Source organism: Octopus bimaculoides, chromosome 11 (assembly GCF_046866305.1).
Source record: "Octopus bimaculoides isolate indiv1 chromosome 11, ASM4686630v1, whole genome shotgun sequence".
NCBI lineage: Eukaryota > Metazoa > Mollusca > Cephalopoda > Octopoda > Octopodidae > Octopus > Octopus bimaculoides.
The window spans coordinates 6,466,890-6,482,227 of record NC_142938.1 but is presented as its reverse complement, the minus strand read 5'-3'; the positions used below and the strand labels follow the sequence as shown (position 1 = coordinate 6,482,227).

Below are 15,338 nucleotides of genomic sequence, written 5' to 3'. Positions count from 1 at the left end.
ATAAATGTAACAGTTGTCTATTGAAATATTCGCGTAAAATTATGTGCTCGATGAGTGTTGTTAATTTTAATGTTCAGTTTCTGGCGCTCTACGTTCTGAGTTCAAATTCCGTCGAGGTAGACTTCACTAGTTCGCCGTCGATAAAATAATTATCATTTCAACACTGGGGTCGATGTAATCGAATAATTCCTTCTCCTTAAAACTGCTGATCTTGTGCCAAACTAAGAAAGAATTTTAATGTTCAGATTATTAGCGTGTACATTTAGTCCATTCATTTTCGTCTTTCTATATTTCGAATTCAAATTCCAGCGGGGTCGACTTCAGCTTTAATTCAATTGGGTTCGATAAAATATATACCATTGATCTACTGAGATCCATGTACAATACGCACTTTTTTCTGCCGAGGTGAAGAGTAAAATCGGGATAATTTCGTAAAATCTTAATGCAAACCTTTTGCTCTCAATCACTTTTAGTAAGAAAAAAAAATACAATAATGTAATAAAGCAGAATAGTTTGAATTATTTATTTCTTTATTGTCCATAGAGGGGACAGACAAAGGGATGAAGTCGATTACATCGACCCCCAGTGCGTAACTGGTACTTATTTAATCGACCTCGAAATTTGAAACATATATTAATAGACGTGTTGTAGAAGTCAGGTTTGGTGGGGGGGGGGGTATCTGTTGCCACTGCGCAACAAGTATTAATTTGCAATTATATTCGTTCAAGTTTTCCAATGATACAAGGTTCGAATATCTCTCACACATATCCTGTACATCACATTAAAAAGTTCTCTGAAAATTATTATTATTATTACACTTTTTGAATCAACAATTGATTCAGTCTTATAGAACATTGGTCTTCAGTCCTTTTTTTTCTTTTTTACTTATGGATTTCTTTGATTCGTGTTTTATTCTGATGGACCCGCATATCCATTCGATGTTTTAAAAAAATCTCATATTTTTATAATTAAATATCGGGAATTATATTTTAAAAATTGTTAAAATTTTGTGTGTATTGTGGAAATATAACCGATTTATTGCACATCAATTTTAACAACAAAACCTTATATCTACCCCAAAAGGTCTCATGGACCCTGGTTGAGAACCACTGCTACAGAAATACAAAAGAAACGGAATATCAAACATGTGACCCAGCCTACATTCTGTGTGTGTGTGTGTGTGTGTGTGTGTTGCTATATCGTGTGTATATCTGTATTTCTCTCTCTCTAGATAGATAGATAGATAGATAGATAGATAGATAGATGCATAGAAAGATAGATGATATACTTGCTTGTGTATTTGTATTCACAGGTGATTGTGCAACTTTGTTGTACATTGTCTTTTGTACTTTGGTATACGTAGACATCCCTAAACATTTGTCTTCGTTTATGCAATCAAACACTTTCTATTTGTGTTGCCCTTGAACCAAATAAAGAAATTATCATCATCATTATTATATTTTAAAGGCGGCGAGCTAGCAGAATCGTTAGCACGAAGGGCAAAATGCTTAGCGGCTTTTCATCTGTCTTTACGTTCTGAGTTCAAATTCCGCCGAGGTCGATTTTGCCTTTCATCCTTTCGGGGTCGATAAATTAAGTATCAGTGGCACACTGGGGTCGATGTAATCGACTTATCCCCTCCCCAAAAAATTTCAGGCCTTGTGCCTTTAGTAGAAATTGTTGTTGTTGTTATAATATGGAGGTGAGTTTCCAAACGTGTTGGGCGATGAACAAGATACTTTGCAGCTCATTTTCTATTATTCAGCATCATTGTTCATTGTTTTTTTAGTCCCTGCTTTGGTATTTTTCGGTTTCAATTGCAACCACGATCTCTTCAGCAAGGCTCTCGCAATATGATCCTCTCCAAATGTAAATGCTTTGTCATAAATTACATTTCCAAGGTTAAGCTTCTGGAAAGACTAATCCGTACTACCGTTTTCTTCACTGCAAAAGTAGCAGAAGTCTCAATTAGAATTTGCAATGGACCGTTTTTGTTGTTGTTTTTTGGGGGGGGTCTTTTTTTTTTTTTTTTAGGAAATAATCATTCCAAACAACGCTTCTTTATTCGTTGAAGGACTGGTGCCTTTTTTCAACTTAGTCAAGAGGAAATGACAGTACCTCTGACCCTTTACAGGGGTTCTAAAGTTAATAGAAAGCAAGGGAGAAAGGTATCCACAAACCGGAAACCTGGCTTCAATGCTTGCCATAGAATGTCACCGTTTAAGGAACGCGAGGACCAGGCGATGGATTAAGCCTACTACTAAAGTAGGACACAGCGGGATTTGAACGCCTTTTTTAGGTCTTTTGAAATTTAAAACGATAGAATCAGCATTTTTTAAGTCTAAGCAAAAAAAAAAAACTAATGTTTCTGGGTTCTAAAGGCCAAAAAAAGTTGATTTTATAGTTTTGGCACTTCTTAACCCTTTAATGCTTAAGCCGGCCAAAACCTGTTGTATTCCTCTATGAAATCTTTTTTAAAAATCAACAAATCACGTTAGTGAATTCTCCTAGTTTTGAGATAATGTGAGGAATTGAAAGATGATAATGAAAATAATAATAATAATATTGGGCGATTGCATTGAGGAAGACATGTTAGCCATTAAAAAACGCACGAAGGCTGTCAACTTCACTAAAATATTTATTTGTAATATGGTGTCGAATTTTTCGTCGCTCGAAACTGCGTCCTGCTCGCTGACAAAAAATTTTGCTGCATCTTTGTGTTTTCCATGCAGTCACTTTAGTTTCAGCTCACTATCTCAAATCAAAACACTTGCAATACAAATACATCTCCGTAACAACAACAACAATAATAATGTGTTAGCAAATATAATGCAGTGAAGCTAAGTAGAAGAGACTGAATTAAATTTAGCCGATAATAGCGAACAACAGGGACAAAACTAGCTGATGGGAGGCTCAACTTAACATATAGGACCCAGGGTAATTTTTTGAGACACTTTTGGGAGTAAAAAATGCGTCTTAAACGCCATTATATATGGTAAACAGCATTGGATTATCCATAAAGCAAAATAAACACACACTTAGAGCTTCAAGGGAAGAGAGGAACCACAGAAATGGTAAAGGGTTTACGGCCCAAAAAAATCATTTAAAACTTGCTTAAATAATATTCGAAGTGGTTTATATGATCGGAAATATAATTTTGAAGAGTTCGTGGTGTCATGGTGAGGATCTGATCAATGTCTTTGCAAGTAAAAAAAAAAAAAAAAAAAGTAGGAGAAAGCTTTTCAAATATAAATAAAGTTGAAGAAGTATACAAAAATAAACATTATTTTCCATCTTATTTTTGGTTTTGTTCCATTTTGAAAAATAAGCATTTATTTTATACTTTATTATTGTTTATATTTTGAATTACATATACAGATGGGGGTACTGAAATTTTTTAAGTGCTTAGGGTCTCCATGGGTCTTAATCCAGCCCTGACGGTAAGCACTGCTTTCGTCTACCCAACACGCATTCGTATCAAACCCGGAACCATGTGATTGTGTGCCTTATATAAAGTCGGTTGCAGTTGTTTAACCTTGAGGTCATCTCAGATTAAGCAGACCTATGATTAAAATAATCCTGTCTTTTAAAGGCGGCGAACTGACAGAAACGTTTGCACGCCGGGAGAAATGCTTAGCAGTATTTCGTCTGTCTTTACGTTCTGAGTTCAAATTCTGTCGAGGTCAACTTTGCCTTTCATCTTTTCGGGGTCGATAAATTAAGTACCAGTTGCGTACTGGCATTGATCTAATCGACTGGCCCCCTCACTCCAAAATTTCAGGCCTTGTGCCAAGAGTAGAAAAGAATGATCCCGTCTTTTAGAGAGATTTTTTTTTCTTTTGTATATCCAGTCGTACACTAATATTCGCCTTCATTTTTTAAGATGATAGGGCTTTGTTTGAAATCAACTCGATTGTTATTTCTAGCTGGTCGAGCCACCACGTTGACTTGTATCAAATTGCCGTTAAATGGAGAGCTAATTGTGGAATGGACTGACGTCGTGTGCCAAAAATTGGCCAGGGCAATACAAAGATTCATTTTTCTACAGTACAAGAGTACTCATAACAAATGTTTATATTTTTATTTGTAATTTTTATGTTTATATTCAATGGTAAAGTTTACAAATTTACCTCATTAGGAGGATGATGATGATAATGTAACCCTATATTCGTTGTCATCATCATCATCACTATTATTGTTGTTCTTGATGTTATAGGAAAGTGGGTTATACATCATTAAATGTATACCTGACTTTCCTATATAAAATTAAGAATATAACGGAACGCTGAACTCCAGACTATCAACTTAAACAACTATTTATTTAAGGTGGTTAATATATACATCTTTACTCTTGTTTGTTGTTACAGCTTCTGTGTGTGTGAGTATAGTTGTTGGGACGTTGGTATGTAGGTGTGAGCGAGCTGTCTAGCGTAAGTTCGAAAGATGGAGAGAGATAGCTAAACACGTCCACGCTCAATCGCTGGCCAGCAAGAAAGAGAGAGAATGAAGCGGGAAAACTTGGTTGTTGAATTCCACGCATGCGTGAGACTACGCATGCGCACAGCGTTACTACAATGTTATTAAGGAAGCAAGCTGGCAGAATCGTTAGTGCGCAGGTTAAAAAGCTTAGCGTCATTTCTTCCGACTGTTTACGTTCCGAGTTCAAATACTGCTGAGGTCAATTTTACCTTTCATCTATTCGGCTATTGATAAAATAAAGTGCCAATCAAGTACTAGGGTCCCACCACCCTAAAATTGCTATCCTTGTGCAAAATTTGAAATTAATATTATTAAGGACGCCTGGCACCTAGAGTGTCGTCAGACACTCACACTTCTCTGCCAGTCGGGCAATGCGGTCGGTGGCAGTTCCACTATGGCGAGTCAGTGGCGGGCAAGTACGATGAGGTTCTCGGGGAGACTCTGGGTATCGACATGAATGAGTTGGCTGGTTTGTTCCGGAGAACTTTCGGGCCGGGACTTATGGATAATTTCCAGAAATCCTTGGCCTGGCAGTGCTACCGCGGGGCACTGCCTGTTCGGGATAAACTCTACAGGCACGGAAGTGCGGTCAGCCGGGCTTTCTCGAGATGCGCGCAGAGTGATGAAATCGTTCTGCACGCTCTCGTCCAGTATTTCTGACTTGTGGGTTTATGTGGAACACCTCTCACGTGTGGAACTGATCTGGCTATTGGCTGAGTCCATTGTGAAGATAGTCCCGCCACCTTCCTTTGGCCGGAAAGGGCAAGCTGTTTTTCTTTGCCTGGTAGCCTTAGCGATAGAGGTTGTGTATTGGACCAGACTGCAAGGGCTAAAGACAGACACTTTCCTCTTTGACCAAGCCATCATCATCTTTTTCAAGTTTCACGTGAAAAGAAAAGTGAGAGTGGGAAGGAAAGTCCTGGGTCTCTTCTTTTGGGGAATTTTGTTGTAATATTCGATTGTTTTGTTTTATTTTCATTGTTTACACGACTTTCATGTAACCCCACGTGTTTTTTTTATATATAAACCCTTTGTGGTTAACAAAGAAATTATTATTATTAAGGCGGTGAGCTGGCAGAATCGTTAGCACAGTAGACGAAATGCTTAGCGGTATTTTTCCCGTCGCTACGTTCTGAGTTCAGATGCCACCGGGGTCGATAAATTAAGTACCAGTGAAAATACGGAGGTCGACGTAATCGACTAGTCCTGGGCTTTCATCCTTTTGGGATTGATAAATTAAGTACCAGTTGCGTACTGGGGTCGATCTAATCGACTGGACCCCTCCCCAAAAAATTTCAGGCCTTGTGCCTAGAGTAGAAAAATAAAAAATTTTCCCAAGACAGTAGTGTCATTTTCAGAAGAGAGATTTGGCTGCTCTTTCTAGTCATTCTAACGATCACGTAGAGGCTCTTTCTGGTGTTGTCGATGTTGGTGGTGGTGGTCATGTTGATGTTGGTAGTGATTGCGCTGGTGTTGTTGTTGATGGTGGTTGTGGTACTTTCTGTTTATCTAAGCGACCTTTGATCGATACAATGTCTATCAATAGAAAGTGACAACCTAAAAACAAAAATCCCCTGACAGTTGTATGTCAGCTGATATTCAGCCCATCTTCTCGTCTGCTGGCTATTTTTGGCGCCAAAACAATGTTTATTTACAAATCATGCCATGTGTTAACTTTACGATACTTTATTAGTCATGTACTATAAATGAAATAAAACTTCTCTCGTACAGAGATCCAATGTTTGTACGATTCAGAAACGACTATAGTTACAACGATGGCAACACGGCCCAGTAGTAAAATCATATGATGTTTAAACTACGCACGCGTGCCTAAGTGTTTACATTGAGCCCTGTGATGCTGTGATGTAATTGTAGCGACAAGAGTAGAGTTCTTCCAACCATTGTTTTTGTTTCGTCTGTTAATATATTATTTACTCAAAATATTTGTGGTTAAGAAGCTCGCTTTACAACCATGTAGTTTCGTGTTCGGACTCACGGCGCAGCACCTTGGGAAGGTGTTTTTTTTTTATCATAGCTCCAGGTTATACTGAGTAAATTTGACAGACTGGAAAAATGAGGAAACCCATTGCATAAGTGTCGTCGTCGACGATGACCAAAGATTTCACACGGGAGTGTGTGTAAGAGAGAGACAGACAGACAGAGTGGGGGGGGGAAATTACGATAAATACAGGTTCATATTATTTGTTCCCACGTACGTTTCACCACTGTTTGAGATGCTTAACCACAACGGATCATCAGGGAACACTTCATTACATTATGCTACAGAGAACTAGTGCACGCTAGTGTGTGTGTGTATTGGTTTCAAATTTTGGCACAGGGCTAGTAATTTTGGGGGCGTGGGCTAGTCGATTACATCGAACCCAGTAATAAACCTTTCGACACCAAAAGGATGAAAGGCAAAGTCGACCTCGGTGGAATTTAAACTCACATTATATAATATACATATATATATATGTGTGTGTATACATACACACATTATTCTTTTTTAGTCACTTAATTGCGGCCATGCTGGAGCACCGCCTTTTAGTCGAGCAAATCGACCCCAGGACTTATTCTTTGTAAGCTTAGTACTTATTCTATCGAATTCTTTTACTGAACCGCTATGTTACAGGGATGTAAACACATCACCATCGGTTGTCAAGTGATGTTGGGGGTACAAACACAGACACACACACTATAGTAGAAGACACTTACCCAAGGTGGGACTGAACCTGGAACCATGTGGTCGGTAAGCAAGCTACTTACTACACAGCCACTCCTGCACCTATATATATATATATATATATATATATATATATATATGCCCAATAACTGCATGTCAAAATCTGACCAACGGTTTTCTCTATAAACAAGTAGGAATTTGGGGAATCTGGTCAAAACAACTCACAGATGTAATGACATCAACACAAATCTGCCCAATCAGGTTTGTAATTGGGAATCAAGATCTTTTTTTATTCCATTTTTTTTTTTTTTACTTCGGAGATGTATTTGTTTGGCAATAATTTCTTTGATTAGAGACTGTATTGAAGCTAAAACAATTATAACATGGAAGACACGTATTAACCAATCAGAAACGCACAAAACTTAACTTCATTTAAGCATTTATTAATTGGTGATAAAATTTTCATTTAAAAAAATGTTTAAGTGAAGCTGAGTTCCCCTTTTGAGAGGTTAATAATACATGACTTCCATGCTGTAATTGTTTTTTTGTTTTTTACTGCTTTCTCTCAAAAGTCTCATAAAAACGTAACTGGTTCAAGGTGTTGTATTGTTTATACATTTAATATCTAATATCTCCTATTTCCATTATCCAGAGACAGTAGATTGTTAGTTAATTAATTAATTGATTGCTATCTTTCTTTTATCTTTTACTTGTTTCAGTCATCAAACTGCGGCCTTGCTGGGCACCAGTACGTTTTTTTCAAGCCTGGTACTTATTTTATCAGTCATTTTTACTGAACCGCTAAGTTATGGGGGTGTAAACACACCAACACTGATTGCCAAGTGGTGGGGGACACACACACGCACACACACAAGCTTTTTTCAGTTTCTGTCTACCAAGTTCACTCACTAGGCTCTGGTCGGCCTGAGGCTATAGTAGAAGACACTTCCCCAAGGTGCCATGCAGTAGGACTGAACCCAGAACCATGTGGTTGGGAAGCAAGCTTCTTACCACACAGCCATGCCTGCACTTATAGACAATTCTTTTCTTTCCACTCAAACAAATAATTCTTTTAATTCCATTATTTACACTGTATTTCACAGGGAAGGTCTTTGGAGGAGATATTGGTAGATTGGAGTCTGGTGGGTGCAGCCATCTGGTTCGCCAGTCCCCAGTCAAATCATCCAACCCATGCTAGCATGGAAAATGGACATTAAATGATGATGATGATGTCCATTTAAGAACATTCTAAACTTCTCAAAAGTTTTTTTTTACTCTTTAGGCAAATTTCACCATGGCACTGGAAACAGTGGTTGAAGAACACGACGATGGTCAGTCTTCACCTCAAACATTGAATTTAGCAAGCCCGTTAATTGATTCTTTGCACATCCCTCAATCTTCTTTGAACATCGCTTCAACAGAACCTCCACCATTTCTCTTGACTGAAATAGATGACTACGAAGAAGAGAAAAACAAGAATAGTCTGGAAGAAGAGCAAATTCCACACAGTTCTATTGTTGTGGTAGAACCAACCAATGAGTCTGATGACAACACAACATATTTGGAACCTGAAGAAGATAATGATTCAGAAAATACTTTTGAAGCTGATTACGATATTGAAGAACACTGGGATATTGACCAAGAAGGTAAATACACACATCTCTCTCTCTCTCTCTCTCTCTCTCTCTCTCTCTCTCTCTCTCTCTCTCTCTACATACATATATACTCTTTACTCTTTTACTCGTTTCAGTCATTTGACTGTGGCCATGCTGGAGCACCGCCTTTAGTCTAGCATATCGACCCCAGGACTTATTCTTTGGATGCCTAGTACTTATTCTATTGGTCTCTTGCCGAACTGCTAAGTTACGGGGACGTAAACACACCAGCATCGGTTGTCAAGCGATGTTGGGGGGACAAACACAGTTAGAGAGAAAAAATAAAGAAGTAAATGAGTGGAAATTGAACCAGTGAGTGTGTTAAGTAATAAGGCACTACAAGAGAGTGACTCTCCCCAGACGCAATAAAATATGCTTCAACACACGAATTCACATAAAGAATCGTGCAAACCAAATACAAAAACGAGACATACATACATACATACACATTTATATATGATGGGCTTCTTTCAGTTTCGATCTACCAAATCCACTCAAAAAGAGCTTTGGTTGTCTCAGGGCTATAGCAGAAGATACTAGCCCAAGGTGCTGCACAGTGTGAAAGTGCTGTTGATCTACCTGTCTTTCCATCCATCCATTCACTCCACAACTCATCTACCAGTCTTTGTTAAACATCTGAAGATACTTCTCTAAGTTTGCTCTGCATTTAAACAGCTGCATAAACAATTAGACTATTGTGTATTATTTTTGTCTTTCCGCAGATGCGCCATTATCCCATGATGTCACAGGCAAAAGCATGTACCTTGAGTTATGCCAAGAAATGGGTATTCATCCAGTGTCCAGCTTCATCCGTCACATCAGACAAGACCAGATTGCCTTACCGCATTATGGTCTGGGACCAGATGCTGTCAAGCCTATCAGTATAGTTCTCCGGGTAAACACTAATAAATGCTACTTTGGTATGCAATTCTACCGAGCCAAATTCTACTTTAGTGTGTGGTCTGCATGTTTCATTTATTTATTATGGCTTAAATAAAACATTCTTACACTTTTTTAGTATATTTAAAAAAATTTTAATTAAGCAGATTTGAAGCAAGTTTACTAATTTTATGGCCAAATCGAATGAACAGGTGAATCAAATGAACATCAGCTAGAAAAGTAAAAAATAGATAATTAAAATTTTTATACGTTTTATACATTTATTATCGCTTTCATACTCAACCTTTTATCTCTCAACATACCTTTCACAACTCCAGGTATTTTACTCTCCCGCCTCACTCTGTATCCCACCTCCGTTGTCACAAGTGATCCCTAACCCTAACCCTAACACTCACCTCATCTAACATCCAATGAACTATAATTGTTATTTGCAGCACAGCATAACGTTAGAGAAACTGGACCTGACGGAGAATCTTATTGATGGAGAAGGAACCCAGTTTATCAGCAAGATGTTGGAAGAGAATGATTTCATTACAGATTTGGTAAATCATAATCTTTATCTCTTCAGGATTTATTAATTCTGTGTCCAGAATCTTCCAGTTTTAAAGTGGTCGGAATGAAAAATCTTCCATTAAAATTCCATGCTGATTAATATTTCATACATCAGCTTGATAATGACAAATTTAATTATTTTCAAAATTAATTGAAACTCAGGCAATATGTTTCAACAGAAGCATGACAAGGAAAGGGTTAAGAAAACCATGACAGACGATCATTGTTTTTCTAAAGAGAAATATTCACAGGTGTGTTGCTGTGTGGTAAGAAGTTTGTTTTCCAACCACATGGTTCCAGGTTCAGTCCCACTGCATGGCACCTTGGGCAAGTGTCTTCTATATCCTTGAGCCAACCAAAGTCTTGGGAGACAAACACAGACTCAAAGACACTCACTCACACAGATATATAAACACAATGAGCTTCTTTCAGTTTCCATTGACTGAATCAACTCACAAGGTTTTGGTTGGCTCCGAAGCTATCATAAACACTTGCCAAAAATGCCACACAGTGGTATTGAACACAGAACCATGTTGTTCGGAAGCAAATTTGTTACCACTCAGTCACAATTGTTCCTTTGACTCTGAATGATGTCCTAAAACTATAAGACACGTTTTCCCTGGTTATGCTTCAGTTGCTCATGCTGATTTGGTCACTCACGGCCAACTAAGAACTGCCGTCATCATAAGTAATCAGCAACCATTTTTAATTTAGATTATAAATTAACAGAGAGAAATTATGCAGATTTGCTGTTTACCCAGAAAATAATAGTGCAGTTAGTATTGTCTTATTAACTGCTTGGAGCATTAAGAATGCTGATAAGGAATACTTATTGCGCTGAGGAAAAGAAAATATTTGTCAATGTCTAATATTATTTTAATAAATCTGTTAAGTTAATTATTTATTCCATTACAGCAGTGGTTCCCAAACATTTTTGGTGTGCAGATAAGAACCTTGTTTTTTAGCCATGAGGTGCTAAGTTGGATGCCACTGTGTAGGATTTTAAGTTTAAATTATGTTTAAATCGTGATTCACTGATCCTGGGGACATTTGATAACAATAATTCCAAGAAAATTAACCCTTTAGCATTCAGATTCCTTTGCCACAAATGTAATGCTTATTTATTCACACTGTTTTGAATTAGTTGGAGGAGGAGGAACAGACAAGATGGGTGGGTGGGTAAGGGTGTGACATGATTAGAGATGGGGACCGAGGTGGATGAAGTGAATATCAGTTTTGTGGAGGGAAAATGAAGGGGAGGTGGAGGAAAGGCGGAGGTGATAAGGGATAGTAGTAGGGACACAATGCTATCATTTATAGCATTATAAACAGTAACATTTATGTATTTCTATATCTCAATAACATGGTTATTTTGTATGTACCTTCATTCTTGTCACACACTGAACTGTGCTGCTATTTTTATACTGAGCTATCTTTTCACATGCTTTGTTTAAATCCATTGTAATCAACATCATATTCTTCATAACATATTCAAAAAAGACTTTGGATATAGGAGTTATTCTCATTGTTATCTCTGGAAACAGTCTCATTATCATTCACATTACAATTAATCCTTTATCTACGTTACAAATCCTTACTTGACAATGGAGTCTTCAGCGATGACTCAATCACACAACTGCACACAGTAAGGAAGCGTGTGCTGTGTTTTATCTATACAGAGAACACAATTGTTGATTAGACTCAGCTCGGCCATTATCAAACTGATTTATAATCAAAACTGTTTCAATTCTCTGCATTGGATCAGTTTTGATCATGGATGAAACAGGTCTCAATGTTCACATCCTTCCAAGGTGGACTTTACCTTTCATCCTTTTGTGGGGTCAACAAAAATATCAGAATGAGACAATCGGGCGTGGCTGTTTGGCCACTGATGATTTGGCAATGTTGACTGGACACTCAACCTATTTTGATGACAGTACGTTTTGGTGAAAAATCAAACTGCATTTGGTAGTGAGGCCTTGGTACGGGAGTTCCAGGTCCTTGTAGAGTGTGGAACCACCTTTTAACCATTATTGTTCCCAGGTCCACTCTGACATAGAGTTGTAGCACTTGTTAGGGTCCCAGCTCTGAGTTAACTAGCATGTATACCACCCACTTTTTTGTAACTTACTAAATTGAATAATTATTTGCTTGGCTCATATTTCAGAATTTGTCCAACAACCAGGTTGGTCCTGCTGGTATCACACACATAGCCAAGATGCTCTGCTGCAATAAAGGACTCCGCAGTTTAAATCTATCAGGTAAATGTTAATTTTCTACAAAATATTAATATTTTAGGCGCAGGAGTGGCTGTGTGGTAAGGAGCTTGCCTCCCAGCCACACGGTTCCGGGTTCAGTCCCACTGTGTGGCACCTAGTCTTCTACTATAGCCTCAAGCTGACCAAAGCCTTGTGAGTGGATTTGACAGAAGGAAACTGAAAGAAGCCCGTTGTGTATATATATATATATATATGTTTGTGTGTTTACATCCCCGTCACTTAGCGGTTTGGCAAAAGAGCCTGATAGCATAAGTACTAGGCTTACAAAGAATAAGTCCTGGGGTTGATTTGTTCAACTAAAGGCGGTGCTCCAGCATGGCCGCAGTCAAATCACTGAAACAAATGAAAGAAAAAGAAAATCCTTTATCAGAAAAGTAATTGAACTTCCCTTTGTTATGTTTATTATTTATTTACTGTATCTGAAGGGTGGGGAACCCAGGAAGTTGAGTGTTTTTCTCGTATGAGTACAAACTGGGTCACTCTGCCGCAGAAGCTCTACAGAATAGCAAGCGGGCCTTTGGTAATGGTTTTGTTGACATTAGAACTGTTCACAGATGGTTCCAAAGCTCTCGTTCAAGAGATGATAGCCTTGAAAATAAACCAAGGGGTAGGCCAAAATCAGTTATTTGGCATGATAGATTAAATGCTTTGGTTGAACAAAATCCAAGAACAAAGGTTCGAAAACTTTCATCAGAGCTCCAAACATCTCGCACAATTGTTTGTGGACACTTGTAAAAAATTGGAAAAGTCAAGAAAACGGATAGGTTTGTTCCACATCAACTGAACGAGATTCAAAAAAACAGACGCCTTGAAGTGTGTTCCTTATTGCTTTCTCGACTGGAAAAATACCATTTTTGCATCAAATCATTACTTGTGATGAGAAATGGATACTCTTTGACAACAGCAGGAGAACAGGACAGTGATTAGATGCAGGAGAGTCACCTAAACACTATCCAAACCCACCATTGCACCCTAATATGTTACTGGTCACTGTATGGTAGTCTGTGAAGGGAGTTATTCATTATTCATTTTTGCATCAAGGAAAAACGGTAACAGCAACATTGTATTGCCAGGAAACTGATTGTATGCATGAGAATTTGAAAAAGAAGCAACCCAGACTAGAGAATAGCGATGGCCCAATTTTGCTCCACAACAATTCACATCCTCACACTCCTCAAGCTATGATCCAAAAGTTGCAAAACCTGAATTATGAGATTTTGCAACATCCTCCCACTTATTCTCCTAATATCTCTCCTATTGATCATCATTTATCTAAGCATTTTGAGCTTTTTATACCTTTCAAATACAACATTTCATGTGAAACAATTGAATATCAACAAATAATTTTAATGATTTGCTAGGTAACCGTCTTGAAGATTCTGTGCTTGAACAATTAATGAATGCTCTGGAGGTAAGTACAGTTTAATAAAGAAAACTCAAGTTTCATTATTTTAAAGCATGCAAAGGAAAGATTAGTTTTCCTCCAAGAAAAGGCACCATTCTATCATAAGAAAAACTCCAATGGGGTCTGGCATTTATTCCTGAGATATGGGTACACTGAAGCAATGTAGAATTAAATGTTACAGCTCAAATACTCAATGAAAATAGATGTAATTTAAACCTGAGACCATTGAGTTGATGATATAATGACAGTGTCTCAAAATGGTTGCACGATAGAAATATCAATCAAAACTGCCCTCAGATCACCTCAACTATTTATAAAAAAAAAAAAAAAAAAAAAAAGAGGCCTGATGGTCATAAATGGAATGCCTTTAGTCATAGGTCTGCTCAATAAATTCTAACTTGATGGGGGAAACAACAACTTCCATCCCCCCTCATTACTACCACTATCACAATGTCTGCAGTTATTTGTTGTACCTTCTCTGTAGATGATATAAAATAAACAAAGCTTGGCATTGAAAAATATTTGTTTACTGATTGAGTTCTTGTATTCTTTTTCTGCAGAAAAATAAATATTTAGAAAGCATCGACTTGAGCAAAAACAGACTTGGCGAAAATGGTGGAGAGATATTCGGTGTAGCGATAGGTAAGTAGATCCTCTAACATGGGTTCTTTCTTCAACTGTTGTTGGGGCCAATATAGTCAGTCGGTCCACTTGATATGTATCTAGACTCCAGTGAAGGTGCATGGGTAAGTGATAAGCAGTGGTGTAGCTATTGTAAACTGTGCCTGTGTAGTACTCAGCCACTTGCACATTAATTATACACACGCCTGTGGAGTGCACAGCCACTCGCACATTAATTGTACATGTCGGGGAAGTGCTCAGCCACTTGCACATTAATTATACACATGTCTGTGGAGTACTCAGCCACTTGCACACTAGTTTCATGAGCAGACTGTTCCTATGTAGAGGCTACCTTCTTGGATCTCTATATAATATTGTATTATACTATCTTTCTCAAGAGAAATTGAGATACAAGTAAAATCCATCAAGGACTACATTATCCAATGTACCATCACTTCTTTTCTAAGGGGACAAGTTATGATTGTGAGAGAGAAAATTGGCTGCTATTTCTAGCAGGTCGAGTTACTCTCTAGAGTAGCTGTCCTCATTAGTTCAAGCTTTGTTGTCGTTTTTTAACCTCAGATCAACCCCGAATAAGACAAATTTGTGTTTCATCAAAAACATTCCAGTTATGACCATCCCTTCAGATTTTCATACATTGTACATCTAAGACATTATCTCTGGAGTCCTTAACACCAAAATTATAGAAACTTGTCAGAATATTGAAAATAAAGACAGACAAAATTTTCCATGTTCCTCTCATT

General features: G+C 37.8%; 1 protein-coding gene across 2 annotated transcripts in view; it reads left to right on the top strand.

Moving 5' to 3' along the window:
* The window catches only part of LOC106877181 (uncharacterized), a 35,832-nt gene that overhangs the window by 13,603 nt on the left and 6,891 nt on the right, over positions 1–15,338 (top strand). Inside the window, exons 2-7 of one of the 2 annotated variants that reach the window (XM_014926017.3) lie at positions 8,445–8,808; positions 9,540–9,712; positions 10,152–10,259; positions 12,437–12,530; positions 13,910–13,959; positions 14,514–14,595. In XM_014926017.3, the coding sequence (XP_014781503.2) occupies positions 8,445–8,808; positions 9,540–9,712; positions 10,152–10,259; positions 12,437–12,530; positions 13,910–13,959; positions 14,514–14,595 (871 nt within the window). The remainder of the gene's footprint in view (positions 1–8,444; positions 8,809–9,539; positions 9,713–10,151; positions 10,260–12,436; positions 12,531–13,909; positions 13,960–14,513; positions 14,596–15,338) is intronic. The other variant, XM_052971453.2, reaches the window with a different exon arrangement.